This window comes from Diuraphis noxia, unplaced genomic scaffold (genome assembly GCF_037042655.1).
Source record: "Diuraphis noxia isolate RWA-SAM2 unplaced genomic scaffold, SU_Dnox_SAM2 contig0002, whole genome shotgun sequence".
In the NCBI taxonomy this organism is placed as follows: Eukaryota; Metazoa; Arthropoda; class Insecta; order Hemiptera; family Aphididae; genus Diuraphis; species Diuraphis noxia.
In genome coordinates, this window is record NW_028301712.1 from 16,250,864 (window position 1) to 16,275,756 (window position 24,893).

Below are 24,893 nucleotides of genomic sequence, written 5' to 3' on the forward strand. Positions count from 1 at the left end.
ATATACTTAACCATCACTATTATTATTCCGTGTTATAGACTACGATGACGGTGACCGCCTGCACCGCCGCGGATTCTGGGCACGCGCCCATCCGATGAACCACGTCCAGCGAGGGGGAAAACGACTTAAAACTCGATTGCGCGCACACACACACACGTATGCATACAAAATCACACAAGCGCACACTTTATACAAGACATCGCAACCGCGTTTCGAGGTCCACCACCACCACCACCACCACCTGTCGGCAGATGGGTATCTATATACAGTTGTTATTAGTGGAGCCGAAGGTGTCTTTGACGGCGTCGGCGTCGTGTTTTATTTCGGTTCCGTATCTGCTGCTCTATGGCTCTTTATTTTATACGATTATGTTATTATAATATAACGCGTCGTGTATGACGGCTGTAATATAAAATATCGTACACATTATTATGTATCTATAATATCAAATATGTCGTCTTGGGCTATATACGTGCGTAGGCGCTTGTTTTCCCGACCGTGTGACCCGAACAGTTTTTACGTGTCTGCATCGTACACGTAGATAATATAGTATTATATATTACGAATTTTATCATTTTTATTTCTTCATCTCTAGTCGGCTTGTGATCGTAACGTGAATTTAGTTCGCACTCGCGAGTGATGTAAGAAAAACGTGACGGCTTTCGGGAACCGACGACGGCAATCCGCGGTCTACAAGCGAGGCGGGATGACAGACCTTAAGACTTCGCACGTTCACGATAAAAAAAAAAAAACCATCTCTCACCGATCGCGTTTACGGCCCGTTTCTTCCATCTCCCGCCCTCTGAGAAGAGGTTTATTGGAGGAAAAAACAAGTGACAAAAGGATGTTAACACGTCTTACGCGTATAATAGTCATGTAAAATCAGTGCCATACTTTCAATATATAAACGTACGCGATTAAAAAGCTAAAAATATAGTATTGGTTTTAGATTATTATTTGCTTTATTATAGGTATTTATATCCCCTGGTTAACTTTAAATCAACCCTCCAAATGAGATCGTCCATCTTCTATATACACTTCAATAATCCGACCACTGATCACTTATGTCTATCTAATCTGGGCTGCAGCTTCCTCTTCAAAAATAAACAAAATCCAAATCCTTCAAAAGGAATTTTTAAGAATATATGTCTCAAAGCACCATGGTTCGTGAGGAATAGATAAATCCATAACGACACAGGAATCTCCCTTCTCCAATACTGTATAAAAATATAATTTCAAAACTTTCACACAAAACTCAAAACATCCGATGGCATCTGAAATTTAAAAAAAAAAGTGTGCCATATGCTCATTACAATCAAATATTATGGTTGGAAATTGTCTCAATATGGCGATTGTCCGCTATCCTTAAAAATCGGCGGGTGACAAAAATAGTCAATTTACTTATATTCGCTTATATGAGAGTGTGAGATACATAATATTTTGTGGTATTGGTTTTATATTTTGTCAACATTATTGGTGCGATTATTAGTGTCAACTATTATTTTTAGACGTACACTTTCATAATTCAAATAAGTTAGCATCTAAAATCATTTTCCATCATTGCGCCTAAATGGCTATAACTTAAATAGCATATTTTATAAGACTTATAAAAAACTTAATTTTTTAAATTTTTTTCCTCCGAAATCTCTTTCTTTTAAATTATATTATAAGATCATGCACCGCATGTATATATTATGGTAAAATACAAGCACCGACATAACCATTGTAACCACGAGAAACTAAAAATGAACAGTTGATTAACAAGTTTTACCATTCATGTTATGACTAGCTGACTACAGTGTATTAGTCGCGTCTCAAGGAAAACTTTAATGTAGAATAATTATAAAGCAGGTACTTATGTAGTTTGAGGACGAAGTCTTGCAAACTCACGACGGACTGCATCGAATTAACAGTTGTATTCTCAAGTTGGCCAGACGTGGTTTTTAAGGTTTTGCCGTCGACTAAAAAATATGCGATTTATCGCAAATAGAAAACCATAATATTGTGAACATAATCTTTTCGTGTATGATAACTGATAAGTATAAACTGTATTGTCGTATAATTACACATATATAACTTATAATAACATTTGGCTTTCACAGTTTTTAGTCTGCCCGCTTTCTACGACAGAGAGGACAAATTGGAGCATGATGATAATATTTTAGCGAAATCTTTTGCGTGTCGTTGGTGCAGCGTGATAATAGTACGACGATTTTATGATCGTTTTCATGGATGGCTCCCGAATTTATTATGTAAACGGCGTGACAGTGTTAAGCACGCGGCTATTATAGATAGGTATACGTCATTACGAGCAGTGACGTTTCATCCACAAACAGACTAACGACAACATTGTATCGTAATGATATACTAATATCATTTAAAAAAATATTATTACATATTTATATAACCACTTATTATTTATTTATTATATACGTTAAATAATATTAAGGTCGAAGGTATTTATATTGTTTTTGAGCTGTACCTTGTATAACATTATTTGCGAGTTCTAAAAAAGTTTTTGTAATTTAACTGATTATAATTTTTTTTTCATTATAATCGACTACTAGGTGGTTAGTTATTAAAATATATTTGTTTTACTTTTACACATGGCTTACATTTTGATTTAAGCTTGGATTATGTTATATAATTTGATTTCCTTTGAGAAGTAAGTTGATGATGTTGTTATTTGATTGGAGATTTGGTGGTAAGGCTTCACCTTAAGTTATATAGTACGTGGTGTTTAATTCTTGAGTTTGTGTACTTTAAACATTCAGTTAATATATGTTTAATGGCGAACTCCACACCACATAATATGATTCATATATAGAAGGGTCTTTCTCTTTTCTAACCATGAGGTGATTATATATATAAATGATTAGTTTTTCTATTCGAACTAGGTATTTACGATTACTAAGTATACCATAATCTTATTTCAATTTTTTCACGCCACTGTTAATCATTTTAACACAGCAGGTGATATATTATCAACCGAAAAATGTACGTGGCCGATAATGTATAATAATTTATCATATTATCTTGATAAATAAGCACAAATATTTCCAAGCTCGGAGTATATCAGTATTTATTAGAACGATTTTGATTTAATTAAAATGCATTCGAACGATTCGATGCGATGTGTCTCACTGAGATCGCCAGCAAACACATGAACACAGTATGTTTGACAGTGTGCATTATAGTATGATTTAACTAAATTATTTTTACATGATGGCGGTGGTGCAGGTTATCTCATAGTTTTCGTCGTATATGTACATACAGGTGTTATAATAACAAGTGTACATAAAGACGATCTCCCGTGCGCATCTTTTGTCTTTGTTAATATCATATCATAGTAGGTATTATATACAGGCCGTATAAAATTTGATGCTAGTGGAACCGTATTTATAGTCACTCGCCGCGTGTCCTCGCGATTACATAATAAAATAATAGTGCCTACCTATCTAGTAAAATCATAATGTGCAGGTACGTTTAGTGTGTGTGTGGCGGCAAAAGGACGCAAGAACAGAAATTCGTGTGAACCATTCGGCTCTGCTTAGCGAGGGCGACGAGGGGGACGCGGACGTGATGGCATCGGGTCCGGCAATAATATGTCACCAACGCGATCGTGTCGACGGGTCGCTTGTTTTTTATTTTTTTTTTCTATTCTCCGTCCCCTTCTGTGTGCGAGTGTGTATGACGATGATAATAATATATGTAAGCACGCGTATAAAAATAAAAGTAGGCCCCGGGCGATAAATAAAAATGCGTATATACCTATGATAATATAATACACGTGAAACCAGTTTTCGAGCCCATTTACAAACAAACAAGGACACCGCGCGAGCTCGAGAGCACCAACCACCCAGGGGCGACGGCAGTGGCAGTGGCGGCGACGATGACGACTGACAGACGTGCTCCTTCGTCTCGGCGGCGAGAGAAAGAGAGTGCTTGAGTGACGAGGAGAACATAACAATATATTGTTATTTTTTGCCGTTTCCATCCACAGATGCTGCACATTGCTGCAACTTTGGGACTGCCGCCGTTCTCCTCGTGCGCATTAGAAACGCATTACAGGTTTATATAGGTATATTAGGAATGCACATGTATTAAATGCATACGCAACGTATGACGTCGTTACGTGCACTGCCGTCGCGCTACAGATTGTTCAAGTGCAATTTTTTTTTTATTTTGTGACATTTGATCGACTCAGTATAGGTGTATACAGTTTCGTCCATCTTGTCCGTCATATTATATATATAGATCAATCGTGTCTGCGCAAATATTATATTATTTACGAAGGTATTGGTATATATATATACACGGCAGAGTCATATAAAATGCAAACACGTTTCGTATATAAAAAAAACACCCACGCCCATGTACTATTGAGTATAATATAATACACAACAAGAGTAAATAATAATATTATGTAATACCGATAATCGTATAATATTTACTTCCTTGAATTCCAATCGAAGACAAATACATTTAAGAACGATTCTTGCTATGGTACTTTTTGTTTGTCTGAAATGAAAACAAAAAATACACTCGCGGAAGTGTTTGAGCAATGATAAAATAGTTTTTGTGTTTCGTATCTTTCGATCTTATAGTCTTAAACGATAAACGATGACAATACGAATGTATATTGTTCTCTTTAAACGAACATAATATTATTATATTTTTGACGACTGTCATATCAACCCGAGGGGTAACCCGAGTTACCTCCCAGAGCACCCGCATTTGACTCCCATTCTTGTATAAAAATAAAAGTACCTATACATGTGATTTATTCACAAGCTGCTTCCACTTTTCACTCGGATAACAATAACATTGATCATAATTCATTGGTGCTAAACGATTTAAAAAATAATTGGCAGACATATTTATTTTTAAATGTTGTTAAGCGATTTTTATTTTTTCCTATAATAGCCTATTAGATAGCTATTAGCTAATAGTTAGTATTCATTTATTGATTTATTATTTTAGTGAAAATAATTTAAATTATTTTTTTCTTCTTTTAAACAGTGGCCTACCATCAAAATAAGGTACGATAAGAATACGACGGTATAGGCATTCTTATTGTTTATATTTTACATTTGTATTTGTCTTTATATGCATAATATGATTTTTAAACTATACGAAAAACATAATTTATTTATCCAAATATTAGTAAAACTGTATTCGTATTATTTCAAAATGGATCAGTATAAGAATTTTATATTAATAACTTATAGGTATTGACTTTAGTGAAAATCGGGTAACAACGATTTTTGAGTGAAAATAACTTTGATGCACTTCAACTATGTTGTATGTTGTGGAACTTTTAAGATTTGTTGTAAAAATTGATTTCTTAATGCTGTATCGAATAAAGAAAGTAAACAAATAATAGTTATATTACAGACACTCGTAACTTTATTATAAAGATGAGCGTGGAACTCCTGAAGAAAACGGTTAACACATTTAATAATTTACGTCAAAAGAATTTAATGTTTTCTTTTCTTTTAAACGGGTTTAAGTGACTTCCCAAAGCCATTGTTGCTTTTTACTTATCAACAATCACGGTGTCAGTTTTAGTAGTTGGATGCTGTAGTAGAAGATTAGTTGTAAATTAATGTTAAATACTCAACGACTAGCCTATCGATGTCGAAATACCTATCTAAATTTTTATTCCGATATCTGACAACCAGTATTCAGCATTAGAAAAATGTTTTTTTTTCTCTTAACCGATCAATAATATTTTAATTAACCTACCGTATTTTAACCATTAGTGGCTATAATATTATCATCAAAATTCTAACAATAATTTTAAGTTACAAATTATTACACTATTCATTAGTTACAGGTTATTACTTGTTGTGAATTTTAGCTTTTGTGTACAATCAATTATAAACGAATTTTTCTTTAAATTTGAAGAATTTGTTTAAATAAGTAGAGAACATGCGTGAGTAATATAATAAAATATAAGATGCTGTCTTATAGTAACAAATTTGATATTTTTCTAAACGGCGCTTGATATGTATAATTTTTTTTTTTCTATTGTGTATCGTGTATGAATGAATTTCTCTTATAAACGAAATAAGGGTTTTAAGCGTAAATCACTTGTATAATTCAAATTATCATCAACGCATTTTTTTTTATCTCGCGTGGTCCCCGCGTGGTCTTGGGAAATCTTTAAACTGTGATGTAAGATACATAACTAATAACTATACACACACACATATATATTATACACAACGAAACACACAATTTTTATGTATATGATATGTGTATAGTGTGTACATAAATCGGTCGAGCATTTTTTTTTTTATAAATTTTTTTTTATGCACTATGTACACGTATACCGCAGTTGTAGTTATAGTAATTTATATACGTATATAATATTAATATACGAATGATAACGTGTGAACCAACAGAGTTGAAAAAAAAAACAGAAATCTACTCCTAACCGCTGCGCCACTAGGGGATCCCAATGGTAATCTCGTAGCAGATGCTGCACAGACGGTGGTAAACATAATAATAATATGGGCGATTTTTCGAAGCACATGCGACCGCACCATCGAACGGAGGTCGCGGGCGTTCGACGTAGACGACACACACAGACACACTACACTTGGTGTTTTAGGTCACACGCAAAGCCGCGTGTTAAACGCGAATAATAATAATAATAAACACACACGGCGAAAACAATAATATTAATATAATACGACGACTTGGCGTGTGCTTTGCTACATGACACTCTATATAATAATGTTATACGCGTACATATACATAATGCAATATATAGGTATCGTGGACATCTTCGGGAGAGTTGAGCGCCTTCATACCTTATTGGACGAGGCCGGGGTCGATCTTAGGCCTCGGTTATAAATTGCCGTTTGCCTTCTTCTTCCAGTAATCAATATAGTAATTTAAGGTATATAATTATATATGTATGTATTATACATAACTTGTAATCACCACGTCATTCTATGTTCGCACTGCGGAATGCTTACATGTAGTAAGTTAACTTCATTAAGTTATGTATAACTTATTATCTATATCTATTTGGTAGGTACTTGTGTTATACCTATAAATAGTGGCATTTATTATTATAATATTATATACTCATGTACGCAAGATAATATCAGCCACTGCACAAGGTGCTCAGTGATCATCCTCCCCTTTTATACTGCTAATCCAACAAACGATGCAACTATTCATATTAATATATTATGTATATACTACGCGTAAGAAACTATAATTACACCATCTGGTGATAATAAAAAATCTAAAATATTGAATCTGGTAAGTCGTTCTTAAATCGATATTCTATTAAAATATATAAAAAATAATATACTCAAAGATTTTGCATGATGACTTTAAATTTAGAGCGAAATTTATTTTACAATATTTTTTTCTTATTAATATGTATGGTGCACCTATCATTATTTAGTGTTTACACGATGTTTTATAACTTCAATCTTCAACTTTGTAATAAATATTAAACTACTATTTTTGTGACTTACTCGATGACAATGTGTCGTGATACACGTGGACTTTTACTATACAGCAGACTGCAGAGTGAGTTCCTAAGACTTTTTTGTATATTCGCCACGTTGTATATTGAGCTAAGTTTTTTACTTTTGTATAATTCATTAAATGTGGTATTAAATAAAACTTGCAGTGCAACAACGTATTCTTTTGTAATCATTGTTTTGCCAGCTGATAGCATAGATTTATTTTTGATAACGAAAAAATACGTACAATGACGCGCGGTAACTATTTTCATCATAGCCGCAAATAGAGGGGGCTGGAGTGGTTTATCCCCCTATAGAGTTTCTATAGCCCCCACCACCACACTCCCAGGAAAAATATTATGATATTACGACATAATATATTAGAACTTACCCGTGTGTAGTTTTTGCTGACCTGAGTTACAGCTTTCCCCAAATTTCAAACACTATATTTGCGCCTATGATTCTCATATTATATGAAACAAGTGCAATCTTGAAGTGTTCATTGATATTGATAACGTATGATTTTAAATCCAAAAGAGTTTATAGATTGTTCGTATTATTTTGTGTTTTGACTTGAGTTTTTCCCGCAGAAGTCATCTTTATTAGTAAAACGTGTGAACACTTTCAGACCACCTGTATGGTTGTATACCTATTGTATATATTATAGAGCAAGAAATGTGTAAATTAAAAAAATTTCATTTACTTTATATATGAGTAATGTGGTATAGATTTGAATAATAATAATAATAATAATAGTATGATGTGAACACACAAGTGTAAAGACAAAATAAAAACAAAACTCTTCTGTTCAAGGAAAAGGTCGTTTATTGTTGTGTTTGTACACGCATGCACTGAATATTAAAAGAATTAAATAAAACCAAATAAATACAAAACAAAAATATCATCGTTGGTAAACCTACTTTCATACATAGGTAAACAATATTATTTGAATAACACCCCAGCTGCATGCGCACTAAATTACACGCACCGAGTGCATTGTAATGCAATAATATCATATCGTCATTATAATGTATTATATAAGTGCTTACAGCACACGCTGCACCGACCCCTCGATGAACGGTTTTCCACCACGTTTGAAAAAACGATAAATTTCGTCAAGCTAGTCGACAGCACCCTTCCAGTATAATAATATAATAGTTATGTAAAATTATACGATGATAATCTTAGTATATCAGTTGTACCTATGTGAATCAGGAATCTGCTGCAGGATAAAAATATCCGGTGCGATACCATGGTTATAATATAAAATGTTTTGAAAAAAAAAATATCAAAGGTAAACTTTCTTTTAAAATGGAAGTGTTTAACGTTATTAATTAATAAAGTAGAGTCTTAAGTATTGGTTTTGCGAGTATAGGTATCTAATATAAGGTATATAGCATCATTGTATGTATGGACCAGTATATCGATTCACCCACTAAAACGACAAAATATTTCAAGTGAATAAAAAAAATATTGTATTATATGTATATGCACAAAATAGGAAAAGTATGATTAGTGTTTTCGTGTTTCAATTGACCAGAGCAGAGACGGTAAATTATTCATCTATATTTATTTTAAAAGTTTGATAACTTATTTCCATTGAGTATTCAAGCAAACAACTAAGTTTATGAAATTTTAGACAAAAAATTAATCATATACGTGACATGCATAATTCTATATATAATTCTGATTACATATTTTAAACTTCTAAAATGTCATTTTTATATCCAATCTTAACCAACATAGAGGGTGTAACCTAAGAAATATAAATTTTTTTTTGTGAAAGGGAAATTTATTTTTAATACATTATAATGTGTATGTTTAATTTTTGGATCTGAGATATTTTTACTGAAGCAAGAAGGAGTTATTTGATCGTCTATGGTTACCTGGCTTATGATTGAAAATTGATTTTTTTTTTAATTCATAAGATAAACAGCGTAAGACACAACCGTTTTTCATAAATGTATGGTATTATTTTGTTGTGACTTATTTGAATTAATTAATGCAAGAGACTTAATTCTCTCAGAAGTATGTTGGTATAAATATTATAATAGATATATAATATAAATAGGATTTTTTTTCGGTTCGCTAGGTAGGTAGGTATTTAAAAATTGTTGAAATATTGAATATGTTTTCTTTGAATTTTAATTCAAGTAGGTACCTACACCAGAAATTGTTTATTATTATTATTTAAAAAATACTGAATTGTTTTATTTTGTAATACTTAAGTAAAATTTAATACATTTTTAAAATGTTTAATTTATTTACTATACAGAACTTATAAATCGATATTTTTTCAAAACTGTATTTTGTCTTAATAATCTGATATTCTGACGCGTATACCTATTACATAGTATTTTACGGTTGTAATTGTTACGCTTAGAGGTAGATTAGGTGAGACAGCAACAACAACAAAACTAGATAATAGCGAAAACGAAACCCACCTGTTCGTGTTTTTTCAGATAGCTTCCCCGGGGAAACGTCTTGTCGCAGTATTGGCATGCGTACGGGTTGGTGTCGGTGGCGTTCGCTGCGGCTGTAACAGCGGCGACGGCAGCGGCGCCGGCCGTGGCGTACGACGGTGGACGGCTGTGGCGATCGCGTCGGTGGTCGACCGTGGAACCGGGCCGGCTGTTGCTCGTGGCGCAGCTGTCCGGCGACGTGTGGTCCTCTGACACGGCCGAGCTCCACGACGAAGCTGCCTCTTCGGTGCTCGCCTCGCCCGCGCCACTCAGTGCTTCTGTGGAAAATCAGTACAAGTTAAATTACCATACCATAATAGCTCTGGTTTTGCGAGTATAGGTATCTAATATCAGGTATAGCATCACTGTATGTATGGACCGGTATATCGATTCACCCGTTAAAACGACAAAATATTTCAAGTGAATAAAAAAAAAAAATTGTATTATATGTATATGCACAAAATAGGAAAAGTATGATTAGTGTTTTCGTGTTTCAATTGACCAGAGCAGAGACGGTAAATTATTCATCTATATTTATTTTAAAAGTTTGATAACTTATTTCCGTTGAGTATTCAAGCAAACAACTAAGTTTATGAAATTTTAGACAAAAAATTAATCAAAAACGTGATGAGGAATCCGATGTATTAATAACACAGTATATTATCATTATGTGTGCAGGTTATCGATCTAACGAACTAAACTACATTGAGTACTAAACAAGTATAAATATAACACTATTACGATATGATGCCGTTATAACAATATGATTATACTAATACGATATAGTATCGACTCCCAAGTGCCCTAAAATAGATACAGCCTCTATATACTTACATACAATGTGAGTTTAGTATCAGGATCATGATATTATTACGACAACATCTTCTCATCGATGATAAGCTGTACGTATAGTCTCGAAACGTGGGAATATGAATTATATGTATTAAAAATTTATGAATTATGGACAAGTATAATGAATTAATAAAAAAACGAAAGATCATTGGTACGTGATCTATTAAATAATATCTATATTAAAGATATTGTCACGATAAAGTTACAATTAAATGATTATCATCGCATCACTTATGAATAATTTAGTACTCTGTGATTATGAATACAAGTAATAAATATCAGTGAACCGACAAAATTCCGTATATAATATGTAACAAATGGTAAGTCATATTATTGCAATTATTGAAATAATATGATATTCACAAGTATATCTACCATAACTACCCAACGCAGTGTAATGTGTTTCGAACAAAATACATCATATCATTTTTTTCCCATCAGCAAATCACCAATGCAATGTACCAATGAGCACGTATTTTGCATGTTAGGTGTATCCAAAGAACTTAATATTTTTATTTTAGTATTTTATCGCAATACAATTACTAATAGTTAAGTTGTTATGTGCATTAAATAAACACGAAACATTTTTTTCTACAAGGTTCACGACTAATATGCCACAGTTATAACTTCTATCATTTTTTTTTTTTTTTTTTTTTTTTTTAATTGTTAATAATTCACTAAACATTTACTTCACATATTATTATTAATAATAATTAAAAATAAAATATAAAGTATGACAGTACCTTCTCGACCAAAAGGTAAGTGTCTTAGATTCGTCAAAACGAATATCGTGAGTAATATTATGAGTTAGGTATGATGGCTATTACTCATGATATTTATTTTTATTTATACGAAAGATCAACCTGACTAGACGGACTATTTCAACTAAACATCAAATATATTAAGCCAATGTTTTATTGTTAACTTTCTCTGTAATCAAATATTATTCGATATGGTTTACTTACCACCTACGTGTTCCCTCTTTCAGTATTATTATAGATAGGTATAATATTATTTCAGACGTTGATACTAAAAACTGCATTTTATGAGAACTAATTTAATAAAGAATTCACGATCAACTTTTATTTAGACAAATCGGTTTTAATATATTAAGCTACCTATATGTACATTTATCAGTTTATCGCTTAACTTAAATAGTTAAACCTAAGCGAGTTATCATAATTCATAACAAAAGACAATACATATTATAGTACCTGTTATCTGCAGATCACGCAGCCCAAACAGAAAAACGATAACAATTGAAACCAATATATAATAATATGACAGCTTATTATGACGGCCAATTGTTAGTAAGTTATCAAATTATTTTATGAAAAAAAAATGAATTAAAATTGTAATTAACACGGATAACGAATTTTAAACGACTGCAGCTCTTATAACTTTTAACTTTTCGCGACCCCTTAAAATACTAAATATATATACTATATATATGTTATAATGCTATAATAGGTAATCTCAAAAAAAAAAATTTTTTTTAACGTACTTAACCACGACTTCAGAAATCATAATGCACGCTGTAGCCTGTAGTCATAACGTAAACGCGTAATATTATACAATATAAGTAGTACTTATTAAGTACGATGGAAATGACTGCACGTGATTAACAATGATTTAATTTATATATGAATATATAATATAATTATTCCACCTATCCACCTTAGCGCCAAGTAATAATAAATTGATATAACAGCACGTAAATATATTTGCTATATTAACCGTATTGAGGTACCTACCTTCTTTATGCGATAATCCCGGCAGTGTAAAATCATTGTTATATTATAAATATCTATAAAGACGATTTAGACGATTTATAACAGCGCAAAGTCGCGAAAGGGGAGCGTGCGATATTATTATCGTTACTGTCTGGCCGACGACAAACGCGCCGATGGCAGCAACGCCACCACTGCATCTCTGCGTGGTGCAGTAGGCGTCAATTATTATTGTACTATTATTATTATTATTTTTATCGTTACGCGAGACGGGTCTCCGCATCCGTATGACGGTGGCCGTGTGTGTTGCAGTTGCCTACGCGTGCCTCACACACGCCTACTCTGTCCCGTCATCGTCATCGTTTTCCGCGTTCGTCGTGCGTGCGTTTTGTAGGAATATCGTAGGTATTACACCGCGTACGTACGTCATAACACACAATTTAACATTACATATAATTCGTATATTTAAATATCAAGTATATTATATTATATACCTATATGTCCTATACACAGGTATCTGATGTATTATAATGTGTACTGCAGTTATAGTATTCGTTATTATTGTTGGTGTAATAGCAGCCGTCGCATCACGTTTTAGTCTCTTTAATATAATCACCGTAGTTCCGTAGATTATTAATCGCGCTTAATGACCGGACGCTATTTGTAAAACAGAAATAATATTCCGTTTCAAAACGAATAAAATCCCTCCGACCTATTTCACCCTTCCCTCGCCGCGCGTTCTGAATATAATGTATAAACACGACTACGTCTCCTCAATCATCTTTCATTGCACAATTGCATATACGAGTACATGCCCAACGTCTACCGGTTGCTTATTATTTTTTTAAATAATATAATACATTAAAATAATATAAGAACGCATTTTATCGTGTCTGTACACATAAGTATAACACTGCAACTTGTATACTTATATTTCCATACGCGTCACAGAGCTTGAACTAAAGAAAAAGTAGAAATATGAAGCGAACGTTTCCGAAAATTTAAAGACTTAAACTTCGTATTATAAAATAATAAATAGGGCCAGTACAGTTCTAATTTGTTTTCATTTGTTAGTTTTTAGCATTTTACGCAGCAATAAATTATTTTACCATTGTAGGCTAATAAACCTTTGTATTTGAAGCATTTAATTAATAATAATAATAAAAAAAAATATTTTAACAAGTCGCCACCTCCAGCGATTCGATACCTATGTGATGAGTATAAAGACGAAAATTATTTGTATTCCATCATTGCCACCTGACCCATAATGCGCATAGTTATTACATGATGCGAAGTGACTCGATTATTAATAATTATTGACATTGTATATACTCGTGACACCCAAATTCGTTCTAATAAAAGTCTGTTTAAATTGAATTATACTCGTTGTATATGACGTTGGCGATTTAATTTTATTAGAGAATCGGCCGGACTGAGGGATGGCGGTATGCAGAGGGTTAGCGGAGATCGTTGTTATTGGCCCTGAGGTGTTTCTCGCCGCAATAAGGGAACAGTGGACCATTATAGGAACGAAATTGGTTGACTAGGTTATCGCGTTACGATAGGTGGGTGTAGAAGAGTGAAGATATGTTTTAGAGTAAAGTTCGTGTAAGCATTAGCTTTTGAGACCTTGGGGATATAAAAGTCATTTAGTATAACGCGTCCCGTTGGGTAGACTATATCAGCACTGTTTTTTATTTTATTTTAGAGTACATAAAAATGCGACTTTTTACCCGATAGTTAACTCTAGAATCTAGATAAACAGAGTTGGATCGTACAGACGTACAGTTGTAAGTTCATATCCTTTAGCATCAATCAGATGTTATATTTACAGTATATACCTACAACAACTGCACTAAGCACCTAATCAAATATGAAAATAAAACGCTTTGAAGTAAATTTTGAATACTTAGTGGCTGTATCTTAAAAAATATTATTTTACGAACAAATTATATTAAGATTATATTATATTATATTATAATATATTAAATATATACTTTTGAGTTTAAGGTATGAGCAGTGACATTTTTTTTTTACAATTAATTTCAAAACTTGTAAATATTTCCTTATTATTCTTAAGATTTAATATATTTTATAAGCTAACCTAACCTATTGACTACTACATACTATTTAAATCAATATTAATGACATAATAATAATTATACACACCCATATACCTAGGTAAAATACTGTACAAATAATAACATTACTGAACAATAATCATTATAATATAATATGAAGATATGAATTTGATTTTTTTAATAAATTGAATTTATTAAAAAATTTTAATATATCGGTAAACTATACCATTATGGCATATACAGTTAGTCAATTACTGTTTTGAAAAAATGCAAACATTTTTATGAAAACAATAAATCATGATATATTGATTGAACTTAAAATTAAATGTACTATAATAAAAATATAATTACATGATGAGTTGTATTAATTTAAAAAAAAAAAATGTTTTTTACGTATAAAATATGTATGACTTGGTACCTACTTAACGGGAGTCTTATACAATAACAATATTAAAATATTTTACAATACCTTACAAATATAAGCGCCTGGAAAAAGGTAACCGAATATTTAATATTTAGCCTTTTATCATTTTTGAAATTTTCTATATATAATTGTATAATATTATATACCTATATATTTTGTATACAAAACACTATTATTATATTGCATGATAGATTAATTAAAATCCGATTGTTATTAATTTTATATTTGAATAATATATTGTTCATTTATTTTACTTAAGTTAAATTGTTAGTCTCTAATAAGTGATAGTATACATATATAATTTATATATATATACTTTTTTCTTTTTGCTATGGTATCGAGGACCGGAGAAGGAACTATGTTGCCAATACTTCTCCTCCGGCCCCCAATATATATATATATATACTATAACAAATAACAAATAACAAATAACAAATAACGTAATATTAGCATAATTTATTTTGTATAATTAATATTATAATATAGTATATATTCAATTATTATTATTATTATTTTTTTTTTTATTGATCCAAGTACATCGACAACTAGACCATTAGTAAAATAAATTTTTTTTGGTTACACTTTTAGTATTTTAAGTATAAATTTTCTACATTAAATTAAATTGTATAATTCTGTTTTTTTTTTTAAGAATAAAATTAAGTATTTTACATCCTGTGGGTTTGGTCCAAGTGCTTGACAGATTTGTTCGGATATGTGAAATTATTCATTTATTGTTACTGGTTAGTTAATATTTTAGATAATATTTTGACCCTGCTATCGGAATACAAATATTATTGTCAATCATATTTGATACCTACGTCAATGTTTACTTAAATAATAAATATAAATATTATAAATTCGACATTAAGTAACACTAAATAACGCCCACGGGTCTTTGTTTAAGGGGAGAATATTATAATATTAATAAAAACAAATAGTTTATTTATATTAAATAATATAATATAAACAATAATCATAAACATTAATTTCAAAAGCAATTGTAAATTATATTTCAATGATTGTAATATAAGAATATATGAAAGTACCTATATAAGACATTATAGGATGAAATTTTGCTCGGAATATGTTTTCAATTTATATTTATAATTAAATTGTATTAAATTTAAAAATTTAATTCTGATTTGTTACCACCCGTAATTCAAAAATAACATACTTATGTATTTTGTCTAAGTCTGTACACAACTACATTTAAACTTTAAAGATATTATAATAACTCTAAATATTGTCTAGATTTTAGATATTTATAATTATTATCGACAATTTAACTGGAAATTTAATCAATTTTTAATTAATTTATTTATTTAATTTATGCGATTGCATAAAATATGTATAATATTAACATAATAATAATAGAATTAAATACAATACATTAAATTATATATTTTCTCAGGTTATATTTTACCAATTTGTCTATTACCTAATACATATAATATAGTCAATACTTTATTATATTTCTGGTGAAACATTAACACATTTGCATAATATTAGTACCTACATGCTTTTAAATATTAATTATATTTAAGTTTGTTGGTTTTTTATTTGCATTGATTTTTACTTTTAAATCATAACTGTTATCTACAGATATCGTATTATAATATTTTGCTTATAAAACCGTAGTATTAAATAGTACCTAAATGCGTATAAAACGATTAAAACATTAATGTCAAAAACAAAACTGGATATTGACAACTGTAGTAAATTCTAAAAGTTTAATAAATATTTAAGACATTTTTGGTATAGCATTGTATAAAATACCCAGCGTGTTAACTTATTAGATCTTCATTTCTATCATAATCTTGTTTTATTGTATTTTAAACCAGCATGGAAAAAATTGTTGAAGTTGAATAAGCAGATTTATGAAGTATAAAAATAAGTATTCCCACCAGGCATACCAATTCAGCTTTTTAACTGTCGATTTTAACCAAAATAGTTGCAGGCCATTACAAAATCATTAAAATACCACGTACCTATATAGTTATACTACATAGTATGTAATATGTATATATATATAAATACTTAATATGTATTAAGTAGGTAGGTAATAAGATTAAAATGTGAGCTTTTTTTTTTTATTGTTATCTGTTTTTTTTCTTTTATTAGGTAAATATTTGTACTCCACATTTTTTTTCTTTGCAATTTGTGAATTATAGAACTAGCAAAAAGTTTTAAATATAAAAATTAAACTTGATGTCTCAAATATCAATATAATATTGATTAAAACACACATATCAGAGATTGTGTTATTTTTATTTTTAGTTTATTTTGGCAGTTTAAAACATTATAATCATATTGTTATTGTTATTATTAATAGGTAGTCTAGGTAGTAATAGTTTGTTGGTGGCAGTATTGTGATGTACAGTTACCACCCTTTCCTGGTTTTTGAACTGGACAAAAAACGCAGTACTTAATAGTTTAAAACTATGTAAACTGCAAAATATCCGTAGATTTAGATAGCCTAGGCTAGGAATGTCTTATGTTGAAAATAAAAATAAATAAAAATAAACAGTTTAAATTATAATAATCTACTGTAGATTACATGATTTTATAATGATTATAGGTTCGAATGCATTATCCAAGAGCATTTTTTTTATATTTATGATGAAATATAAACATAAAAAAATTTTTAGGTAAACATTTTGTAAAAAAAACGTGAAAATTATTTTTAAGTATGAAATGTCACACATACCAGCATATATTTCAGCATCTGATTTATAAACGTGGGCTCAGTAAGTTTATTATTTACTGGTCAATTTGTTTTTAACAAAAAATTTAAATGTATATTCCCTTAAATATCAAACACAATTATGAGGCTATAATATTTTTAACATTACAATAGAATGGTCAACACGAAACCTTATTAAGTTTTTAATAAATAAATAATACAAATACCTGTTAGGTGCCTATACATACATTTTAGGATAGTAAAATAAGGCATTTTTAAATTTTCTTATCCAACATAAAAATAAACCCTTCGGCTGTCAAACTGATTACCACGTTGAAACTGAGTGCATGTCCTAGCTACTCCCTATCCTTTTATTATTAATGCATATGTGTTAGATATACAACATTTAGCAAGAAGTAATAAACCAACCTACGAAGTTAAAAATTTTTAATTAAACTAGATATAGGTTGTATATTTTTTTAATGCATGTCATATAGTTTTCCAAAATATAGTATTTATTGTAAATTTTTTATTGTTTTGTCTCACACCAAGTTTAGCTAAGCACTTTTGCTCTTTGATAAGAGATTCCACCTCAGTGAAGAATTGAAAAGTAATTCTACTTGTTTATCTCTCTTTTTATATTTTTCACCTGTACAATATTTTAACTAGCAATAAAGATTATAATTGAAACATACCATAAACCGTAGATGTACATAAAATAATTTATTTAACACGCTGAAACCCCTATTGAATCAAACCCCAAAAATTATTCAATAAAGTTATGATTAGTATTAAAAAAATTCAATTGATGTTAAAATATACTGTAATCACCAGTTACTGCCCATCCGTATAATATTGTCATTGATCATCAATTATGTTTGTATTTATCAACATTAACAGGGTAAAACAAAGTTTACTATGTTGCAATAAAAAAACTGCCCTGAACCATTAATGCATGTCATTAAGAAAAAATACAGATTTTCACGTTCCTATAAAGTTTACAAACAAAAGTCCATCCAAGCATACGATTTGGCGCCACAGATGTTGATATTTAAATAAAACGTGTACGTTTATTCGTACAGGGTTCGAAAAATGCTTTATCATGCTTGTACCCATGGCAGGTATATTAAAATATAAACATTAATATATATTTTTTTTAATTTATGAAATACGAGAACTTTGGTTTGATCGTTAAAAAATCGTTACCCATACATAATATATCTACACAAATTGAACATAGGTATGTATAAAAAATAGAACCAAAGCGAAAATGGAAAATACCGAAAACTTATAACGACCCTGCACCCTCGTCGTTAATATTATTCGCGGGAAAACGCGTCTTGTAATATCGGGGTTACAAAAATATAATATATATCATGATATTGTATAATATACCTTCTATGTCTTGTTCGTCGTTGTTGTCCTTATTGTTGGACTGTATCTTTTCGATGAGTAACTGTAGGCGACTACTGTTACCTTTGAACAGCATCACATTGGCGCACGCGAAAAATTCGTATCGAAACGTATATAATAATATATATAAAACAATATAGGCAATATTATAATAACTAGTTAAATACCTATTATTATTATGATTGTAACATGTGCCCACAGACGAGCGGTCGCGGTGAAAATAAACAAAAAAAAAAAACTGTCGTCGTTATAAAACGCGCGTCGGGGTGAGCGCACACGAGTAGGTACGGATATAGGTACACCACGCAGACTCTCTGTCGGCGGCGGTGTGTGAGCGAGAAACGTCTCCTCGAGAGACGCGCGTACGACGCGGCGGCACCCTCGTCGGCGGCGGCGGCGGCGGCGGCGGCGGTGGCCGAGATAGAGGGAGATACGGACGGACTGATGGACGGACCTTACGCGCGACGGTAAATGCCGTGTGATGTTTTAACATCGGTCGTCGTCCGCTTTGGATCTCGTGGTGTGCGCGCACCGGTCGAGGTGGACCGGAGGATTGGATGCTGGTCGGGCCTCGGGTCCAGCCGATTGGACGGTCACCCAGCGGACCGGGCGGGGCGTGCTGCCCCCACCGACGCCGCGCACACGTCTCGTGCGGCGGACCGGTTCGGTTGCACACGCGCGCCGCCTCGCCCGCCTGCACAGGTACCATGGTATAATATTATGATATACATAGAATGTTATTATATTATATACATAAATATTATTGTTTCATGTGCGCGTTCCGACTGGTACATCCGCCGCCACATCGGACGGCCAAGGGTACAGATGACCGTCAGAATATCTGCAATATTATATTATATTTTATCATTTCTCTTCTATATTATGTTTTATTTTATTATAGGCTATAGCCTCACGCAGCACGCTGTCGCAGCAACAGCAGCAGCAAGCATCCGGATATAATAGGCGTAGAGAGCGACAAATAATAATAATATAATATGTTGTCCTCATCATCGCGGTCTATCTTTACAATATCTTCTCCGTTCACCCAGCTTATACACCCCGCTTTTCTCGGCCGTCAGTTTTCCAGACCCTCTATATAAGTATTTAATTAATTAACAATATGTGGTGTTCCAAAAGTCTTCATTCGTTAAAAAAAAATTAACATTTTAATTTAAAAATGAAGATATAAGGGTAGTAAAATATATTTTTAAGTTTTAATTACTTTGGTTACAAATGTTCAATATACCGCCCCACATACATGTATACGGGATTCAAATTCCTCCCAAATGTTGTTGATCATATCTAGTGTCACGGCCATTCACAGCGTCCGTGATTCTGAATTTTAGCTCTTACAAGTTTGTAAGTAATGTTGGTACATACACTTCATCTTTTACGTAAACCCTTAAAAAATCACACACTGTGAGGTCAAAGAAACGTGGTGGCCAGGGATTAATCGCCAAATCTTTGTTTACTCCATCGCATCCATCTACATCCATTGTTATCCATCGCTGGGGGAGTTTGCAGTGCCTATATAGTTCTCTTTTTTTTCGTATGGTGCCATGTCCGGGAGTAGGCATGAAGGCCTAGTTCGGACCCCTATTTGGCAGAATTTCTATTGCGGCACTCGTAGGTTTCTGCCATGCCCCGGAGTGGGGGATGGCGGCACTTGTTCTCCGGACACCGTGACTTGCCCGGAGAAAAATGTCACCCGATGGTCGAGGATCGAACCCAGTTCGGCTGAGCCACAGCCGACGCGTTAGACCACTCGGCTTCCTCGTCCCCCCTAGATCACTAATCATAACGGTGCCAAATATCACAAATAACTTAAAATGAATTTGGTTATCTTACTTTTCCAGTAATACACGAGTCGTTAACCTGCGATTAACCGTTACCGAACTATAACAGTTCGTAATCGGATGAAGACTTTTAAAACACCGTGTAATATTTTAATAGTAGATACTCGTAAACGTTTCTAAATCATACGCGAATCATACATTTTGTCCGTCGTTATACGACTGTTTATGGCACGCGCGGTTTAATAATAAAAAAAATAATTGTATCCAATATTCTTATATTATATTATTATATAATATACATCCTAATCAGGTTCACGGCCGTTGCGGAACTTTTCACCTGTATACGCGTATATATTGAGTATTACACACGTTTATGGTTTATAATGTTTATATCATGCACAACACCAAGTATGTAGTACACAGGTATATAAGGCATACCGGATAGTGTCGGGTACAATATTATATGTCCTTATAATATACCTGAGCTCAAAACACCTGGCTGTATGATATATAAAAGTGCTCTATAGTGTCACATATAAAAATATAGTAGATATTAGTATACCTATGTGTGATAAACTTGCTCTATACAAACGCGCTTTGTCGAGGCGCGTAAGGAATGCGCCGCGAAAATCTATTATTCGCGTGAATACCTGTATTAGATACCTATAGATAAGTATACGAACACGATAAAAAAGTAATAATAATATTGCGCGTGCGAGTCGTCGTATATGTTCTTCCGCAACCCAAAGACGAATGCGTTGTACGTTTACCTTATAGATTATAATGATATGTACGCGATACGCACGTCAAGGCCTTTGAGAAAAATCGCGTTTACCTACTGCAGCGAAATACCGCACATATCATTTGTATATAATATATGAATGTGTATATATATATATATATATGTCTATATACATATATGACTGTATCGCGAAATACTCGTCATGCCATAAAAACTGTCCTTTTTGTCATCTCGTGTATATCGTATGCACGTGTGTTTGTGATGTCTATATACATCTTAGGGTACGACGAGGGTCGATATGGTCTGGTCGTATTATACATGTACATACCTATAACGACACATGTCACCGCACGGACTATATTATGTTGGTTTACAATATAATTCAACAATAAATATATTAGACGCGTATAATATAGTATGCGTTTTATCATGATTGCCAATGTTGTGTGTGAGGTTTTTTCGGCAAGACGACATCGTTCAGAGACTCAGAGTTCATTGACGAGATGGATCCCTGTGAACAGCTTCATAAATTATTACCCTATACGACCGTGACAGGGTGAAAATCGCCGCCCGTCCGTCAGCGCGTATAAAGGCAAATCGTAGGTAGCTATTATTGCCAAAAAAAAGAAGTAAATAATAATAAGTATAAAATACATTCGTTTCGTACATGTGTACCACGTGTATACTTTTGGGAATACTGCGCGCCCATTGTCCACTGCTATTGTCACAATATTTCACCTCCCACAAAGTATCCACTATCTAACTATATAATAATAACATGTATTATGGTATAATAAGTCTTCTCTTCCAAACCCTGTGCGTTTACACCGAATCCGATTGAAAAAACAAGTCGAATTGTATAGATTATAGATTATATATATATATATTATATCGCTTCATCGTGTGGTACACACGACTGTAATAAATTATACCTACTGTCGAAAATATATGTGTAAAATGATTGTCCATTTAGAGATAATTTCTAAAGAGACGCTACCGAAAAAAAAACCAAAGATCAAGAACAATATACACAATGAGACTGAGACTGACTATATAAACAAATATACACATATACATTTTTTAATTTATTTATATTCTTAATATTTTAATACTGTAAAATAGAAAATAATACAGACTCGTTTTAGTGACTAGTTACATAATAATATACTTCCAGATGTCTATAGTCTATACTAGGTTCATATTAATTAAGACAATTTGATTTCACCTTATAATATATAATAGATTTCGAAGCTATAAAGTCGCCAAGGCTGATATAATACGCGGAATCAAATTGTTCGTACATGTATGTATATATACAATATACATCGTATTATCTTTGATGATCATTAATCGCTTTCAGGGTCGAAGGGTAATTTTCTCTATAATTTTATTACGACCGGGTAAGTACAATACGAACCAGTATAATTTACTCACTACTCGTTGCACAGACGTGACGTGCTTATCAAATCAAAATACTTGTCCGACGACGTTAATTCATAATATTGTCTTTCCATTGACGTACAGAAAAAACGCGTTCTACATCGTAAAAATTATTTAATATAAAAAAAAAAATAATAAGAAGAACTACGACGACGACAACTAAAGACTATAGACGACAAAATGTGTTTTAATGATACTCTATAATGTGATATCAATCGACAGAAAACGTTGACTGTAACGGATTTTAGTATCGGAATATGTAGATTAGTTACTATGTTAGATAGGTTTTATATCACGATTTAGCTACAATACACCTAATAATATATATTCAGAGTAATATTATGATTTTTCAGCTTATTTCGTGGTTTTTTCGTTTCAGTGAATATCGTTGTTTTTTAAGTTTATTTTATCTCTTGTGAAGTTATGACTATTCACAGGGTTTCGGCGAACCCAATCAGCTCATCATTTGCACAACATCGTCAACATCGCAATGAAAAAAAGTGTACTCATTCCGTTACACTCGCAGACACATCTACAAATAATATAATACATTGTATATATTCTTTATATTATATATAGCCAATAAAATAACACGGTATTTCGTCAATATTAAAAACAATTATTATAATGTACCTACGATGATGATGGACGTTCGCATCATCGTGGACCGACACTACCGAATCGCGCATTACTGTTTCGTGTGGTAAATTAATTTGTTGCGTTTCGATAATAATTATGTATATATAATAAATATATACACTCAAAGCCAATCTTGTATATATGTATACAGTTTCAGGATAACCATATATAACGGTACCTATCTTACAGTATATACCTTTAATATATATATAATAATATGCTGAGATGTTCAAGCCAAGGCGTCGGTGGTGTGTATAATAATAATAATAATAATAACATACTTCCAATTTCCACAAACGTGTCCTATACGCGCTGCAACGCAGCGTGGCGTAGTTCGTCAAACAACCGGTGGCCGTCGCGCACCGATTATAATCCGCAATTTTTTTAAATTTATATATAGGTATATATATGTATAATAATATATTGTTTTCGCGCAACTCTGTACATTTCCATTTTCCACAGCCGTTCGTGCGTGCGGTGTTTTTCACACCGGAAAACACGGTCTCTTCGTTGAAAATGGTGGCAGGCTCGCAATATGGCGATGAGAAAAAACCGAACCGTATCGCACTATTCTCTTAGGTGGTATATATTCTATAGCTCCGTAGTAAATTAAAAATATATTTACGTACACTTTTTTCCCTCTGGACTGCCACGATTTAAGAACAAACACGCACACACGATTCTTCAGATCATTCTCCGTGATGGCGTCCGTCCGCGGCGACGGAGGCACGGCGGTGTGCTCTCATCTGCAGCTATTTACACCGTTTGCCACTTGTCTTTCCGTTGTTATATTATTTTATTTTAGTTATTTTGATTGCCGCATTGTGGCCGTCGACTTAGATCAATCACTATTCACGCACTAACGCTATGTATATATTTATTAAAAAACATTTTGACATTTTGACGGTTCAAGACGTCTGTAGATCGTTCACTATTATAACACGTATATCTGATATATGTTATTGAGTGAGATAATTTATGCTTTATTATTATTATTATTATTATATGTTTAAATTCGTTGGTCACGGAAGGGTAACCGCGACTGCATCTAAGACATATTATTATATGACTCCCCAAAACGTATTCGTTATTATAATAATTTATTATATAGTTATCTATATATAATAAATTCTCGTTT

General features: G+C 32.2%; 1 protein-coding gene across 2 annotated transcripts in view; it reads right to left on the bottom strand.

The window, feature by feature from the left end:
* Positions 1–24,893, bottom strand: part of L (zinc finger protein Lobe) — a 125,260-nt gene that overhangs the window by 14,105 nt on the left and 86,262 nt on the right. Inside the window, exons 1-2 of one of the 2 annotated variants that reach the window (XM_015511566.2) lie at positions 19,121–19,628; positions 9,938–10,233 (exon numbers count right to left, since the gene is read on the bottom strand). In XM_015511566.2, the coding sequence (XP_015367052.2) occupies positions 9,938–10,233; positions 19,121–19,214 (390 nt within the window). In that variant the 5' untranslated portion in view covers positions 19,215–19,628. Of the gene's footprint in view, positions 1–9,937; positions 10,234–19,120; positions 19,629–24,893 lie in introns of those variants that run through there. The other variant, XM_015511558.2, reaches the window with a different exon arrangement.